This window comes from Panthera leo, chromosome D3 (genome assembly GCF_018350215.1).
Source record: "Panthera leo isolate Ple1 chromosome D3, P.leo_Ple1_pat1.1, whole genome shotgun sequence".
Taxonomy (NCBI): Eukaryota; Metazoa; Chordata; class Mammalia; order Carnivora; family Felidae; genus Panthera; species Panthera leo.
Genome location: NC_056690.1, coordinates 1722051 through 1738772, shown reverse-complemented (window position 1 = coordinate 1738772; position 16722 = coordinate 1722051). Strand labels below are relative to the sequence as shown.

General features: G+C 54.3%; 1 protein-coding gene across 3 annotated transcripts in view; it reads right to left on the bottom strand.

The window, feature by feature from the left end:
* Positions 1 to 6713: 6713 nt before the first annotated feature.
* Positions 6714 to 16722, bottom strand: part of STX2 (syntaxin 2) — a 36360-nt gene continuing 26351 nt past the window's right edge. For 2 of the 3 annotated variants that reach the window (XM_042909713.1, XM_042909715.1), the window contains exons 7-10: positions 16627 to 16700; positions 16387 to 16524; positions 14202 to 14312; positions 12336 to 12461 (exon numbers count right to left, since the gene is read on the bottom strand). In XM_042909713.1, the coding sequence (XP_042765647.1) occupies positions 12381 to 12461; positions 14202 to 14312; positions 16387 to 16524; positions 16627 to 16700 (404 nt within the window). In that variant the 3' untranslated portion in view covers positions 12336 to 12380. Of the gene's footprint in view, positions 8931 to 12335; positions 12462 to 14201; positions 14313 to 16386; positions 16525 to 16626; positions 16701 to 16722 lie in introns of those variants that run through there. The other variant, XM_042909714.1, reaches the window with a different exon arrangement.

The window sequence follows — 16722 nt, the reverse complement described above, 5'->3', positions numbered from 1 at the left end:
GAGGAGAATTCCCCTATGTTCATTGTTTCGGGGCCTTAAGAAAGAAATCGAGATTTATGTAAGCAATGTGAGGCGGAGCCTAATTTAAGGGCGACCCTTTCTGAAGTCCGGCAATCAGGAGGGGACGCAATTAAGGGCCCTTTGCCTGTAACCAAAACAGACCTAGAGAAGGAGGAAGGGAAGCCTCCCACCTCAACCTCCTCCTCGGGTCCTCAATCTCTCTCTCTTCCTCTCTCTCTTCCTCTCTCTCTCTCTCTCTACATATATATATATATATATATATATATATATATATATATATATATATGTATATATACACATATATATAAATACAATTCTGCTCCCTGCTACCCACCTTATCCAGGCCCTCCCCGTAATGTAACAGGCATGTTTCCCTTACAAGAAGCTAGAAGGCCAGAAGGAAAACCTTGACATTACAGGGTTTAATACAGATAAAAGGAAATGTAGGTAAATTTTCTGATCAGACAAGTATATGAAGGCTTTTCAGAATATTATATATGTTTTTGAGCTGACCTGGAAAGATATAATGCTTTCGTTAAATCAGACTCTCAATGAGACAGATGTTTGGGGAAAAAAAAAAAAAAAATTAAGGAAATCTAAGATTTAGCCCTCAAATTATGCTAAATTAGCCACTATTTTACAAACAGAATATGAGAGCCCGATGGCCTTCCTGGAGAGGCAAGGGGGGCTCTCACTACACATTCGGCTATCTCCCCTGACACCCCTGAGGCTGAGACGATTTTAAAGGACAAATCTGTCATTCACTCAGCCCTAGATATTCAGAGAAAATGCAAAAATTGGCTGTTGGCCTTGAAGGGTCCCTGGAGGTGCTCTTGTGAGCTGCCAGCTGGGTGTATTACAACCAAATCAAGAGAAGAATTTTTTTTAAAAGAAAAGAAAAAAAAAGGAGGCTTAAAAAAAACTGAGGCCTTAGTCGTGACCTTACGTACTATGCCAGACTGGACTTCCCGAGGTCCTGGCACCAGGTGCCATTTAGGTGGCGTTCAGAGCAGTGAAATGAGAACCAAAATGAAAACCCCACAAGCCGTGCCCCTTAAATGGAGCCGATCACTGGAGACCTGAATGCCCTCGGGGACCTCTAAATGAGAGAACTTACCTCGTGTCCCCGGGAGGTTTAGGCTCCCCTAAACCAACGGTCCATCAGAAACCCAGAGCCTCGGATAACTTCAAACATAGAAGGAAAACTAGTTGATTTCCTTCTTGAGACCGGAGCCACCTTTTCTGTCCTCCTTTCCACTCCAGGCCACTATCCGAACGTGGCATGACGATCAGTCTCCGGAAAACCTGTAACCAAAGTTTTCTCTCAGCCCCTGGAATGTCTATGGGAACCCTTTTTTCTCATTCTTTCCTGATGATGCCAGAGACCCTTACTCCCTTGCTAGAAAGGGACAGTATAACTTAATTAGAGACTAGGGTACGACTAAATCCAGGGCTAAATCACAATTATGTGAGTTTTTGGAAATTACTAGATGCTGTAGGCTGTAGATAGCGGGGTTCAGGAAAACAGTGTGCTATGTCGATTGTTAAAGGAGACTCGATCCCACCTACTCTGCCCCTCAAAAAGTAAACTGGGGCCTCGCTCCTAGACACGGTCTCCAGCCCTTGGAATGGTTACACACAGAGCAGGGCAACTGCTGTCACCAAGCTCACGGAGCTAGCAGATGATGAAAACACAGCCTCAGGCCTTTCATTTAGGGACAGACAAAACTTAGCAAATGGCCCAAAGGATGTTTACTGGAAAAAATTCGACGGGGGACAGTTGCGGAAGAAGTATCAGCCCGTGAAGTAGGTCTTAGAAATGTCCAACCACAAACTTGCTCTCCCAGGCAATCAAGGACCTGGAGGCTATCCAGGAAAAACTAACAATCAGGTTTCATTCATATGCCAAGGTCAAAGGAATCCCAACACCAGTTGGTATGGACGGACTCTTTTACTAGCTGGGTAGAGGCCTTCCTCTGCAAGACAGAAAAGGCACAGAAAGCAATAACAGTTCTGCTGTATAGAATAATACCCAGGCTCGGCTTACCTAAACATTTACAGATTAACAATGGCGCGTGGCTACTTTGACCTTTCTCTAGTAGCACTCCTGGCCCTTGGAAAAGTTTCACACCTCAAAATGAAGCAGACTGTCTACCTGCACTCGGCAAAACTCTGAGTTAACCTCACAAGCATTAAATGCTTTAAAAAAATTTTTGGTTTTTATCAACATTTTTTTTTTTTTTTTTTTTTTTTTTTTATTTTTGGGACAGAGAGAGACAGAGCATGAACGGGGGAGGGGCAGAGAGAGAGGGAGACACAGACTCGGAAACAGGCTCCAGGCTCCGAGCCATCAGCCCAGAGCCCGACGCGGGGCTCGAACTCACGGACCGCGAGATCGTGACCTGGCTGAAGTCGGACGCTTAACCGACTGCGCCACCCAGGCACCCAAAAAATTTTTGGTTTTTAAATTACGTTAGGGCCAAACTCTTGGAAACAGAGCCACCGTCACGTGGGTTATGAGAGATCCCCTGACATGTGTTGTTTACAAAGTCAGGGTCTCTCCTAGATTGTCTGACAGGTTTGAACACCGTAGACATGATCTTAAGATGCCATCTCGTTGCTCAGTAGAATCTTTGTGGTTTTCTGTGTGCGTCTGCTGATGTTCATGCCGCCTCCTGCCCGCCAGCCTTCCCGTGGAACCATGCTGTGGGTCGCTCGAGCGACCCGTGGGTTGACTCTAACTGCTGTCCCCCGACACCATCCCTTATCAGCTTGAAGAAGCCAGAGCGGTCATCGTCCCTGTTCCCTAACAGCAGACACAGGCCCTGCTCCAGGGGAGGAATAAACAAGGAAAGGGTGAACCTTAGGCAGGGAGAGATCAGGGACCTTCAGGGAGGCAGACTGCAGCCGCAGGTGGGAGGCTGAAGGAGCAGGCGGGGTTCTCCCCTTATGAAATCCTTTGGGCACCCTCCCCCCACTATCAAGGGCATGGGGGGCGGGTTCTAAATGAGACAGACCGTCTCACCGTAAGACAACAGATGCGGCCCCTTGCCTCTACCCTAACCACCTTATACCACTGGGTCAGGGATTACCTGTGAGTCTAACCCCTCTAACCAGGAGATGCCGTGTGGGTGAAGGAGGAAAATGTCCAACCCCTACAACCCCTCTGGAGGGGCCCGTTCACTGTCATTTTGTCCACCCCTACGCAGGGAAGTAGCCGAAGCGGGTCCCTGGGTTCGCTACGGCAGAGTGAAGCCAGCCTCTCGAAACTGGGAGTGCCTTCCTGACCCATCCACACCGCGCAAGCCGACCACACACGGAAGGTTCTGCCACTCCAGAGGCTCTGGGAGACTGCAGCCCTGCCCTAGTCACTCCGGAAGCTGACTGGGCTACGCACGGCAGGAGCTTGAGGAACCCACGGTCCCATGAAACAAAAGACTGTCCTTATTTTCTACATGTTTCCTTGCTGTGAGGCACCGTCACGCCTTCTCAGTATTATCGTGATTCTTGTTCTACTCTTTGCCACAGGATTGGCCGAGGCTGCCCTGGCCGGCTAGAAATGGGGGAGGGGGAGGTTTTCGTTAGCACTCAGCTAGGATACTTCGTGGGTACCAACGTGGGGAAACGACGGCCATTGATCCCCACAAACCTCATAGTAAAACAAAATACCCCAGTCCCACACCCGGGGTTTGGCCTCTCAAAAGCTCAAGTATTGGGAAAAACTGTCCTGCCTAATGGGGAAAAAGTTCATCATCGTCTGTTAAAAACTTAACATGCCTAGGCCGAAGATTTTATAACTCAACTGGTGGGGGACCCCAGATCACCTTGAGCCAGATCCCCACCCTTTGTCTAACTTCTCTCATCTACGAGAGGCCTGGGACAGTGTCAGTGCAGCCGTCAAAGGGCAGGCTCCAGGTGGATTATTCTAGGCATGTGGGGGGACAGCCTATATAAACCTCTAAACCAAGACGATGCTCTTTGACCCCAAATAGAGGGGTCTGAGAATCAAAGGGGGGAATGTGGTAGGGTCCCGTCCCTGAGGAAAGGAAAAAAGAAACCTCAAGGCAACCTGGTTATGCACAAAGGTGACAACATCCTTCACGACCTTGAAACATGAGACCGCTTAATCAGACTGGGTGTTGGCGCGTTACCATATACGGGAGGCAAAGAAATAAACAATATATAAGAAGCTACACAGCGTGGCATCGGGGCTCAGTTCCTTGGGTACGAACCCAACTGGGCGGTGCCAGGAATAAAGTCCCTTCCTGGAAAGAAAAGCCTCAGTGCCGCGACTCTTCGAGAAACCTGCTACAGTACCGCGTGTGGACAACAGCTTCGCAGTTTCTTAAAGGGACACTTACGTGTGACGCAGGAATGTCCCCAAGAGGAATGATGGCGAGTGTCCACAGTCGTGTCCGGGCGACGCCGTGGCCGCGCTTGGACCTGGGATCCGCTCCATGAAGTGGCCAGCGGATGAATGAAGCCTGGTTTACACTAAAAAACAACAAAAAGGAACAAACTAGGGATTCACGGTACAGAATGGGGGCACCTGGGCAGCGGGAGGCTGGACTGACCGCGTGGGCACGAAGTGTCCAGAAAAGACAGGGAGAGCTTCTGCACGCTTCCTAGGGCGCGTGCGTGTGAAACTTCCTGCCCCCGCAGGGTGCGGGGTTACACGAGCGGGTACGTTCACCGCAAATCACAACTACACCGCTGTAACCCGGGAGCTCGCGGGGGTGGGGGTGGGGAAGGACACCTGTAAAAGCTCCGAGGCAGGCGGTCCGCTCCGGCTGCAGCCCGCGGAGCCCCAGGCCTGCCGGCGAGCAGCGGGCGTCGGCTCCGGGTCTGGCCCCCAGCTGCCCCGCGCAGGCACAGGACTGGGGTGCGGCGCGGGCTGGAGCTGCCCTGCTGGGTCGCCGCCCCACCAAAGCCACCCCCACGCCTGCGGGCAGGCCCTGCTGGGGGCTCCGAGCCCCGAGACGGCAAACCCCCCCAGCGCCTGCGCGGCGGGCGGCGCGGACGGCCACCCTCCAGCCGCACCGCGAACTCGGGGTCCGGCCCCCCGCCCCGCCTCCGAGGCCACCTGCCTGCCACCGGGGTCGGGAGCCCCAGGCGCCCAGGGGGGAGCGAGCGGCGGGCGGAGGCCGACCTGCGGGCGCGCGTGTGTCTGCGTGTCTGTGACTCCGGCCGCCGGCTCCGTCCCCGCCCCCGCCCGAGCCGGGCCCGCGGTGGGCGGCCTGGGAGGTTCCCGGCGCCCCTCCCCCTCCCGTGTCCCGGGCCCGAGGTCACGCCCGGGTCAGGCCTCTGGAGCGCTCCAGGCGGCCTTTGCTGGAACTTCCCCCGTGGGGGAGTCCGGGCCTCAGCCTGCCGTGCCCTCCGCGCCCCGCCCCGTGCCCACCGGCCGCCGCGAACACACGGGAGCAGCGGGGCTGGCCAGGTGCCGGGCGCTGTGCCTCCACTCACCTCACCAGCTCCACGTGCCCTGCGAACCGCTGCGGGAGGCATCAGAGGACTGCGGCCCCCCCTGCACCAGCTGGGGCCTCCCCTTGCACCGGCCTGCGCCCCTTTCTCCCCCTCCCCCCACCCCCGCACCGGCCTGGGGCGCCCCGGCCCCCCTGCACCGCCTTCGGTCCCCTATGCACCAGCCTGCAGCATGGCTGGCACCTGACCGCCACGATCACCGGCTGTGCCACCTGCCGGTGTGAATTGCACCCCAGGTGTATCCTGTCTTAAGGTCGTGAGAGGGTGTGACTGTAGATGTGCCGGTGTTAATAGGATCTGTTGGGAGAGGTCAGGGGAGAGGACATGACCCCAGCCGACCTCAGGCCCCCTCTGCTCTCCGTTCCCTTGGTGGGAGCTCATTTCCAGGCCGAGGCCCTGAGAGGGGCATGTGGCCCTGAGACCGTGTGGACACTGCAGCGCCCCACCCTGGGCTGAGGCGTCTCCGTGAACCCCAGGATGCTGGCGGCCTGGCCCGAATCTGCTCCGTCTGCCCAAGACAAGCCTGGATAGGAGCGCCCCCGCGTGTCGAACCTACCACCTGCACCTCCGGGGCGCTCTGCCTGCTTCGCCGCCTCTCCCTGCTCCCCCTGCCTGTCTGGGGAGCTCCCGAGGGCTCAAACTAACACAATTCATTTTGCTTTGTCGCCTAAACTATATATAAAAAGTATAAACTTAGGGGCTACGTTACTGAATGTGTACATCGAGATTGCAGTTTGGAAGGACACTCACTGTGGAAGGGGCCTCAGAAGAGGGAGGTAACGTAGGGGAACCTAGTTCTGTGACCTGCTCTCTCCAGGACTGTTTTCTCTTCCCTTTTTGGAACTGTGGTTTTTGACGTCACTTTCCAACATGGTTAGAATTTAAGAGTTACGGATTAAGGAAATCCCACTGAAGAAAAATTCTGAAAGGGGATGAAGAGATAGATACAAAGGATAAACAGCTCAGAGCACGGGGGCAGGAGGACCCCCCCTCCCCCGTTACTCAAGGAGATTCTGTCTGGTGGACATAACCACCGAAGCCGCTGACTCTGAAATGTAACCCCAGTTCCCTGAATCAGCGTTTGCCATCAACAGCAAGGACCCGGATGGGCTCCTACATACCACACCAGGCACCGAGCCTTGCAATCGCAACGAAGACGCCCAACATCGTTAAGTGACATTATTATACACAATAACGGCCACAGGTAAGAGTGATTTTCTTAGTAGAACAATTTATTAATGGATATGCAATAGAATATCTCCCCCCCAAATCTTTCCAGAAATGACGAGACAGAAAGTCAGTTTGGTTTCGGTTCTCTGGCAGTTTTTTCTTTATGTAAACATAAAATATTTGAAGGAATGATCCAAGTAACAAGGGAACCCGTAAGTATAGCTTTTGTAATCTGATCTCAAACGGGTGCTTGGGGTCCATGCGTACAGCAGCGCTACCCCATGACTGACTTCGATGTTCTCCTAAACAGAAATCAAAAGGCTTTTCCTGGACTCCAACTACAGAAGCACAAGTTTGGTAAATCTCGGAAGAATGACCTGAACAAGGGCAGTCGGAACCGTTGCCGGAGGCGAGGCTAACGAGCCAGAGCTGGAGAACGCGCCCAGCCGCACACAGGCCGCCGCCAGCACAGAGCGCTGCTCTGCACGCGGACGCGATGACACAAACGAGTGCACAAAAGTTGTGCTGATGCAGGCATGATCGCGAAATATTTAAATGTCCTTCAAGGCGCGTCTCCGACTTGTGCACACACGGCGAGCGGACCCCGTTGACGGGCCATGTAAAGACTTTTTAAAAACACGCGTTGCAGCCAGAGCGCTCCTCTCCTAACTCTGAGCACTCAGCGGTGATCAGCACGCAAATGAAGTGCATCCATTCAGATCCGGGTCTAAGCTAAGCCATCGCGTGCATAAATCAGGAACGAGTGGAAGTCATAATCGTATTACATAAAGAGCACGGTTTCCGGACCGCTCGACTCATTTCACGCTTACTGTGTGGAAACAAGCGTGGCTCTATCGGTTTTCAAGCCAATGTCAGGATGCAGGCACGCGCTTACACGGTCGATCGCATACACAAGGAATGAGAGCTTGGCGCCATTTTGAACACCCTTCACACCTTCACCCACAGTCCTGACCAGCTGCCGTCTCACAGAGGTCCGCTCCCTAGTAAGAGCCCACACGTGATACACGTCAAAAAATAAACCGTATTATACTAAGAAACATTACCGCACGATACAAATGTTGAATTACCATGGATTCCTATGAACTTTGGGAATCTACTTTTGCAGTTCAGCAGAACAGTAAGCACTTACCAAGAGCATTTATAAGTAATCTGTACAGCAGTTTACATTTAGAGGAATTAACGTCTGGGAGTAAGTTCCTTGAGTTGAGAGAGTACTCAGTCTCGGTCTTCTCACCGTCTTAAGTTCAGACCTTATTGACGTACACAGGGACACACAAACCTTATTTCTAACGAACAAAGAAGAGGCAGTGGTCTCGCACGGGCAGTAACTAATTTATTATCTCGGGCAGCGGAACAGGTAGGAGTGGGCCCAGTGCAATAATGGAGACGTTCCCGGAGGCCGTCAGGTGCATTTTTTAACCTTGTGAATCAGCGTTAACAGAAGGCACTTGAAAGGCTTTTCGGGGGCTTTGCCGCCGATGTGTGCTATGCCAACGGCAAACTTGGTAAACAACTGTGCAAAGAAGGCTCTAGTCATATCATGACGCTTCCTATTTACTTCAAAAGGCAATATTCGATATATAAAAACGGAGTAAATTAAGATGTTAATATATTAAACAATTTATAAACATTTAAAATTATCGATATCTTACAAAACAGTTCTGTGACGATACAAATTTTTGTTACGAACAAAACACGAATGAAACGGAGTACAAAAACGACTCTTAGCGTGTTAGCTGGGGGACGGGGAGGGAGGAAGGCTCAGACCTTAAATCTCATAGCTTCATGACATAAAATATTCCTAATTAAACTTCACATGTACTTTTAACACTGAAATACAAAAAAAAAAAAAAAAATTGAAATTTTCAATCATTCCTTGTTTTAAGGCCACTGAAACAAGTTTCACATTGTTAGTTTTCGGTGATGTGCTCTTCAGAGTCCAAGGACGTCTGGGTTAGCTCGTCACACCCATCCCGCTCCCGGACTTTCACTAGACAGTGCATCCGTGGCGCCTCCCCCTGGCCCTCAGCAACGAGACCGGCGCCCAGCACCACACGTCACGGTGGCTGGGGCTCAGTCACGGGACGGGAGGGCGCGGGCTCGCCGCTCGCTGCGCCTGTGGTCTGACTCCGAGGACGGTGGCTCTCGGGATACGGTCGCTACGACAACGTTGTTGCTAGGACAATTCCAAGGATCACAAGCAAAACAATTACACAAATGATAATGCACATCATTTTCTGCAAGATAAAGAAAAAAACATTAATTAATTCGCATAATTTGCCAGGTCTCAAAGGAAAGAAATCGCTAATGTCATTTCTTCACAGAATTCTCCTGGAATTTGAGTTTAAAATGCCCAGTCCCCAGGCACAGGACAGGGAGGGGCGGGGAAGCAAAGTTCCAGAGGCAAAGCACCGGGTGCACGTACCGAGTTAACGGAACTTAATAAATCACAGCAGGTGTTGCTGGACAACAACCGTGGGCCCCTGGGGGGAAGGCAGCGTCTACCTGGCACCACGTGGGGTCCTCAGCGGACACTTTGTACCGATCACACGAACATTGCGAGCCGCTCTTCCTCGGACGCGCCGCACGTCTTTTTAGAACTTTAAACGAATCTACTTCCCATTTGCCTAAGACGGTGTCGCTTACACGCGTCTTTGCGCTGAGGCCCGATGCGCGGACGCACGAAGGCAGCAAGCTTACTCAGCCCTCCGCTGCGCCTGTGGCCCAAAGCGGGCGGCACGGCACTTCCGTGGTTCCTCTGTCACGAACACGTGTCCTGCACACCTAGAAGCTACGCTACCTTCGGCTTCAGAGCCGGTCTCCTCCGGGGGACCGTCAGCGGGAGAAGGGAAGGAAGGAACAGAGATGACGGGCGGGCCGTCTGGGCGACCCTGCCTGAGCGCACGGCTCCGAGCTGGCGCACCAGCACCTCCATCAGCCACCACGCGCTCGGACGGTCTGCGCGGCAGGCCCCTCGGGAAACTTCCGCTCGGCTACCCAGGGACCGGGGAGCTGCCGTCGGGACACCCCTCTCCGTCAGACCCGCACACGCGCCGGGCGTGAGGACCGCAGCCCGGCCGCCCGCCACGCGCTCCCACAGACCCCGCTCGGCACCTTGATCTGAGACGGCCTCTTCCTCGGGCTTCCCAGCAGCGGCCACCCCTCAGCTCCGGAGCCTGCTCACCGCACCCGGGTCCCCCGGGGAAATGCCACCCTGGACGCGAGCTCTGACTTCCGGGGCCCGGGGTGCTGGCCCTGAGGGCGTCTGGGCCCCCCTCGCGGGTGCACGTCCTCCCCACCGGCCCCCGGTGCCGCTCCCCTGAAGCCCACGCCGGCCGAGCTCCTGCACCCAGATCTCCAGCTTTAACAACCATTCTGTCCAGCGCCCTGCTGCCAGCTGCACCCACACGCGTGCCCCTCTCCTCGGCGGGCGGGGCGCCACCACCTCCACCTCGTAGACACAAACGCGGCAGGGTGCGGGCCCTGCCTGCCTCCTCGGGCGGAACGGAGCGCCCCGCCCACGCCGCTGGGCATTCGGTTACCCACCAAGTGCCTCCGCCGCAGGGCCTGGCCCACCGCGAGGCCCCCCTGCACCACCTGCTGAAAGAATAAATTAAGTTTTCTAACGTGTAATCACGGACAGCAACCACTCGTGTATAAAAGAAATAACTGTTGGTGTAAGCTTTGGCGCATCTTACCGAGGATTGTTTTGCGTTCGTATTTAAAGACACTAGGGTAGGGGCGCCTGGGTGGCTCAGTCGGTTAAGCATCTGACTTCGGCTCAGGTCATGATCTCACGGTCTGTGGGTTCGAGCCCCGCGTCGGGCTCTGTGCTGACAGCTCAGAGCCTGGAGCCTGCCTCGGATTCTGTGTCTCCCTCTCTCTCTTCCCCTCCCCCGTTCATGCTGTCTCTCTCTCTCTCTCAAAAATAAATAAAAACATTAAAAAATTAAAAAAAAATAAAATAAATAAAGACACTAGGGTAAAAACCAGCCATCCGGGCCCACGGCCCAGAAGCCCACTGCTCCCTGAGGGGTCACCCTGAAAAGGGGCGCCCGGAGGGGCTCAGTCGGCTGAACGACTGACTCTTGATTTCGGCCCAGGTCATGATCCCACAGTTTCGCAGACGTGAGCCCTGCGTCAGGCTCTGTGCTGACAGCATGAAGCCTGCTTGAGATTCTCTCTCTCCCCGCCTCTCTCTCTGCACCTCCCCGGCTCGCGCTCTGTCTCTCTCGAGATAAATAAATAAACTTTAAAACCTGTGTTCATTTAACGGCATTACCTAACAACATCGCTGGGTCCAACCTAAGAACGAATTTTAATCTTTAGTGTAACCAACATGTTATGACCACTAGGAAAAATTAAGAAAGCACGTCTTTTTAAAATTATATAAAAATAGCTCTTAAGTGCTATTACCCTGGCAAAGAAAATCATACACATCATTTTTCCCAGCACCAGGAAAGCCACACAAACGGGCTGTCCCAGGCCGAAAAGCAGTGGCGGGACCTGGCCGCACGCGGGGTCCCTGTCTCCCGTGCCATCTCCCTTTGCAGAAATAAAGGGCCGGCCTGCTGCCGCAGTCGCTTTCGAAAAGAGACAACGAATTCCTCAAGGACTGCCTGTCACCGTCCTGGCACCTGGCACTGCAAAACGACAGTCGAATGACCACGGCAAGACACCCTTCTCAAGGGACACGCATGGGACAGCGTTCCACGGTCACGCGAGGAGGGCGCTCCCACATGGGGAGAAAACCAGAGGAAAACACAAATGTACCGGAGTCTGGAGAAAGGGGACAGTCACACAGTGAACAAAATAAAGTCGCTTTCGTCAATGACGGAGACCTTCTCCCCAGAACGTTGTAAACTGACCGGCAGGCTGACAGCACAGGCTCGCACGACAGTCAGGAGGTACCGGAAAACGGACGGGATCCGGCTCGTGGAACCCAGGGAGATGGGAGGATTTTCACCCCCGGACTTTTCTTTTTTTTTTTTTTAATTTTTTTTTTTTTTTAACGTTTTATTTATTTTTGAGACAGGGAGAGACAGAGCATGAACAGGGGAGGGTCAGAGAGAGGGAGACACAGAACCTGAAACAGGCTCCAGGCTCTGAGCGGTCAGCACAGAGCACGACGCGGGGCTCGAACTCACGGACCGCGAGATCATGACCCGAGCCAAAGTCGGCCGCTTAACCGACTGAGCCACCCAGGCGCCCCACCCCCGGACTTTTCCAGAAAACTCCGGTTCCCTTCCCTCCAAGCCAGTCACACCACAAGTGGGGAGGTCTCACAAAGCAACTGTTGCAAAAGCGAAAACGTCAAAGGTGCGTTAACCCGCGAAGTGCCGGCCAACGGAGAAGGCACCACCATACCGTGGCTGCTACATGCAGGGTGACCAGCGGGCCGGGGGCGCGCCTGCCACGCCAGGCGGTGCGAGCGCCCCGGAAGCTGCATCGGGCCGCAGGAGGAGAAGGCCCCGTGTAAAGATGCCCCCCACCCGCCCGTTCACCCTCCGTGTGTGCAGCGGCGGGACCGGGCTCCGCTCCACTGGTGGCTGGTATTACTTTTAGGTCAATGAGGACTGGGCAGGCATCACTGTTAGCTAATTGGCAAAGTTAATAAGTACATTAGTTGATTAGTTACTTACTGCCTCGCTGGCAGGGGGGCACGCACACTGACGTTGTCCACACCATCATTTGCCAACCGATAAGCCAATAATTAGAGCAATTATGGCAACCACAGCCACTGACACAGCCACAATTATCCACTTTTTCTGTCAAAGAAAAGCAAGCTGATTACATCATGGTAATTTCATATCGCCACATTAGAAGACCTCATTCAGTGAAAATAAAACGATCCACGGGAATCTCTTAACATGTAAGTTACAGGACAGCTAATTAATTATTCAGCAGCTTTTAGTTCTTAAAAAGGGTGGTTTTTCCTTGAATAAGGTCAGACTGTTTGGAGACGGTTCTAGAAGCCTTAGGACCAGCAGTGAGCGAGCCGCAGGGTCATGGCATGCGGGTAAGTTCCGAGGGGCTGAGACGCACACGTGCTGCTCTCTCACCTCCCACACGCACAGCCACGGGCCCAGCTCAGGAAGGAAGCTAAGAAGGCAGCGGCCCACGTGATCAGCCCCCGCCCTCCTTGGTCCCGTTTGCTCGAGGTGGCGGTGGACTCCTCCACGGCTCCCGCCAGGCCCCAGAAGATAGACCGCCCGCCCAGGGAAGGGGACGGTCACCGTGTGAGTGGCCGCGGCCGCGGGGCGTCTGAGAGCAGGGTGACAAGTTCAAACAGGCAGTGGGGGTTCACAGGTCAGGTGTTCACGGACAGTGGGGGTAAGTTCGTTTCTGAGCGGCTGATGCTCGCCAAGGACGGTGAGGCCTCGCCAGCAGTCAGGGTGGAGACGGGTCACGGCACCGTCTGTTCACAGCGGTCATCTCTTCACTCAAGTTCTCGCTGGCCGGCCCGCTGGTTGGGTCACGGAGAAGCGAAGAGAACCACCCTCTGCCAACGACTCTGTCACCGAGTCCCCCGCGCCCGGAAGGAGGCTGAGAACTTCCCGCGTGCGCCTCATCACCTCACGTCCTCTGGGAACGTTTGGAAAAGTGGGAACACGGTGACGTCGGCAGCCCTGCCTCCCGTCTCAGAGAGAATGACCACGTGCAGAGGTGCCCCAGGAGAAGCAGGGCCCGGGCTTGTACGGCTGAGCCGAGCCCACGCGTGCCTCCCGTCCCGCGTCCGCGTTCAGCCCGCACGCTGACTCCTCGCACAAACTGTCGCCCTTCCTCTCTCCCCGGCACCCCGGAACCGCCTCTTGGTAGGGCCTTTGTGGGCGACGGGCAGCGGGCAAGCAGGCTCCCAGGAAGGCAGGTGAGCCCGCACGGCCGGCCCGCAGGACGGGGCAGCACAGCGGGGGGCTCTGTGCCCACCTTCTGTACTTGGTGGGGTGGGGGGTGGAGGAAACCCAGGAACTGTGGGGAGAGTTGTCTTGTCTTGGAGTCAGGACTTAACTTCGTCTCTCTGTTGTGTTCTCACAAGAGCTCTGCCCACACACGGCACACTCAGAATTCACACACTCCGACTCCCAGAGCCGAGCGGGGCCGCTGCAGGTGGCTTAGGCCCGGTCTCGGGAACTCTCTGCCTCCGGACCAGACGCGTAGCCAGCAACCCAAGGAAAGAATCGAGTGTTCGCTGCACAAAATGCGCACCCGACGGCTTTGAGAACCTCCAGTCCCGTTAGCTCTGCGTTACCCGCCAGCTGATGGCCCACGACACAGAGGACTCGAGAATGGGAGGCGGCCAGGCTGTGGGTTTCGTTGCTCAGAACACAGTCACGGCACGTTCACCAAGACAAAGTCTAAAACCTCTTAGCAAAAGAAGCACTTCAGTTGTAAAATGAAATAAGAACTTAAGCAAGCATTTATTTCTTGGAATAGCTATTAAGTCGGGCTACATCAATAAAGAGAAATGAAGAGAAAAATGCGCTTCAAGTCTTAAAAACCAAACTCACCCTTCTAGCTTTGCTGTGATATTTAATCGCCTTTTTCGTTTCTTCTTTAGCGTGTTCTACATAGTCTGCGGCGTTCAGAACGTTTTTTTCTATGTTGTTGATCATTTCGCCCTAGAAACAAAAAGTTTCAAGCTTAGAGGATATTCTCCCACGACTTGAGCGCGTACCCCCAAAGCCGCCACAGCACCAACGACATCTTCACGTGAACGCAACGTGCACATGACGGACACCGAATGTTTTTCACGCTTACGAGAACACGAGAACATTACAAATGTGCCGACATGATGATCAAAATGTAACTTACACTGTAAAAAGCGTGAACAGGGATGAGAGGGATGGGCCACAACGGAGCACATTCTGAGACATGCTTTCCCACGTGCACTCCTTGTGACGGCGGGCGCAGCCAAGGACAGGCGGCTAACTCGAGGCGAGACCAATCTCTTACTGTTACCACACACACACGAGGGACAATGACGTCCTTTCTAGTGCATAGGAACTTGTGCTGATTTCTTTAAAACATCGGTCTGTGTGACACTAAGTTCGCCGAGTGAAGGGAACCCGTGGCGCGAGGCGGGCGCAGGGAGGTGGCGGGGAGGGGACAGCGTACCTGGCTCTCTGTCCACAGCAGACACAATCTGCAGCAGTGACGGCGCAGCGTTAGGAGAACGACGCATAATTAAGTCACGTGCTCACCAGCTCAAGCTTACTAGCGGTTTTGACTATACACAGAGTTTGAATTAGGCAGGTCAATGTAACGCATCCCTAACCGACTTCTAAAAGCAAACAACGGAACAAAGCTGAGAATATGGCCATTTCTCTACTGGAGCTTCACGCAACATACTTGGCGTGGAGCCATTGTAATTAACGCCGGAAGCACGCTAAAATCTTCCACGATTACAAAAGCAACGCGGTGCCCTTACGGCCTAGCCGCTCCCTTCAGAACACTTCCGGAGAAGCAGCTGGCAGAAACACACACTGCTCGTGTGGCCTCGGCGAGGGCTCCCCCCCGACCAGAAAGGGGGGGCCTGCCCGTGGTTGCTCGTTTCCCCTAGCAATCGCACGGTATCTGAGGTTTTCACGTACTTGATGATAAACGTCTCCGAAAGGTCGGGGACCCACGTGGAGAGTGAGTCCCGCACGCGGATGGGTTTCCTGTCGTCCTCGTACAACCCAGAAAACAAGCCGGCCAGGGCTTAAGCTTCTCCGGGGCCGCTCCTGCCAGAGCACGCCCGAAACCAGCCTGCCAGCGAGTGAGGACAGATCTAGCTAAGAGGTCCGACGTGGACGCTCCCAGGGCACAGGCGTCAGCTGAACCTGACCCCTGAATCCGCAAGCGGCTGCGAGCAGGCCTCACTCGCTGGTGCGACTGCCACGGAAGGCCTGAGGGAGACTCACGGGAGCCAGAACAAACGAATGCACACACCCAACGGGAACACGTCGGCTCGTGGTTTACACCAGATTTCAGGTCTGTTAAGAACTGCCTACGCTGCTTCCATTGTCTCGCGGGGGAACCTTCGCAGCCCCGGGTGGCCCGCCCTCCCGGCCTGCGAACCGGACAAAGAACACCGCGCAGAGAGCGAGGCTTCTATCTGTGGCATGGACTAGGCCCCTCGGGGCCTACTCCTCCAAAGACTTTTAAAACCTCTCTCCCAACTATTGTTCTAATACACGTTCCTTGTAAAATCGTGGAAGTACACGTGTCTTAGAGAAGAAACCTAACATCCCCACAGCTGCACCGTTGTCGTCCGAGTTGGTACATCTCTTTCCTTCTGTGCACACAGTCCTATGGAGCCGAGTTCACGCACGTACACACGCGTGCGTGTGTTACACACGACCGTATCTATACAGATGTGTATAAACACACGTAAGATGGTACAGCTGCCTCTTCACTCAAAACTCCAGCACGATACCTGCACGTCTCACTAAAAATCTCCCTGACGAAAGTCTGCCGCCCGTGGCCACCCGGTCGGTGGGCTGTCGTGTGGACACACGTAATGCGAGTGAGCGAGCCACGGCCTCCCCGTTGCAAGTTTGAGCTGTTTCCAGCATCTGCCTCACGAGAACACTGCACTCAGTTTCCAAATGTGGAGAGCGGATCCGGAGCAATGGCTTTCTCGGGTACCTGGACCCGACACTTCACCTACACCAGGCGTCCGTCCCAGACAAGGGAAAACGTGGGCGTTACCTGGGTCTCAACGAACATGGCCATGTCCGTGAACATCTCGTGTAGCTCCCGGATGCTGGTCTCCAGCTTCATGATGTCCTTGTGACGAGACTCAATTTCATTGAGAGCTTGTCTAGTGATCTGTGAATCTGATATAATCTTGGGGAAACAAAGGCAAGAGAGAAATACTGATGAACTCAGGGCGGCTCGGAAGAGAAAGCACAGGCACGGGAATGCGGCCGCAGCCCCCCAGGCACTCACGTCTGCGGTGAAGACCGAAGGGCTCCCGCTTTCCAGCATTTCTTCCAGCTCCTCGTCGGTCGTGGTTCTTCCAGCTGTGAGATGAACACAGGCCCC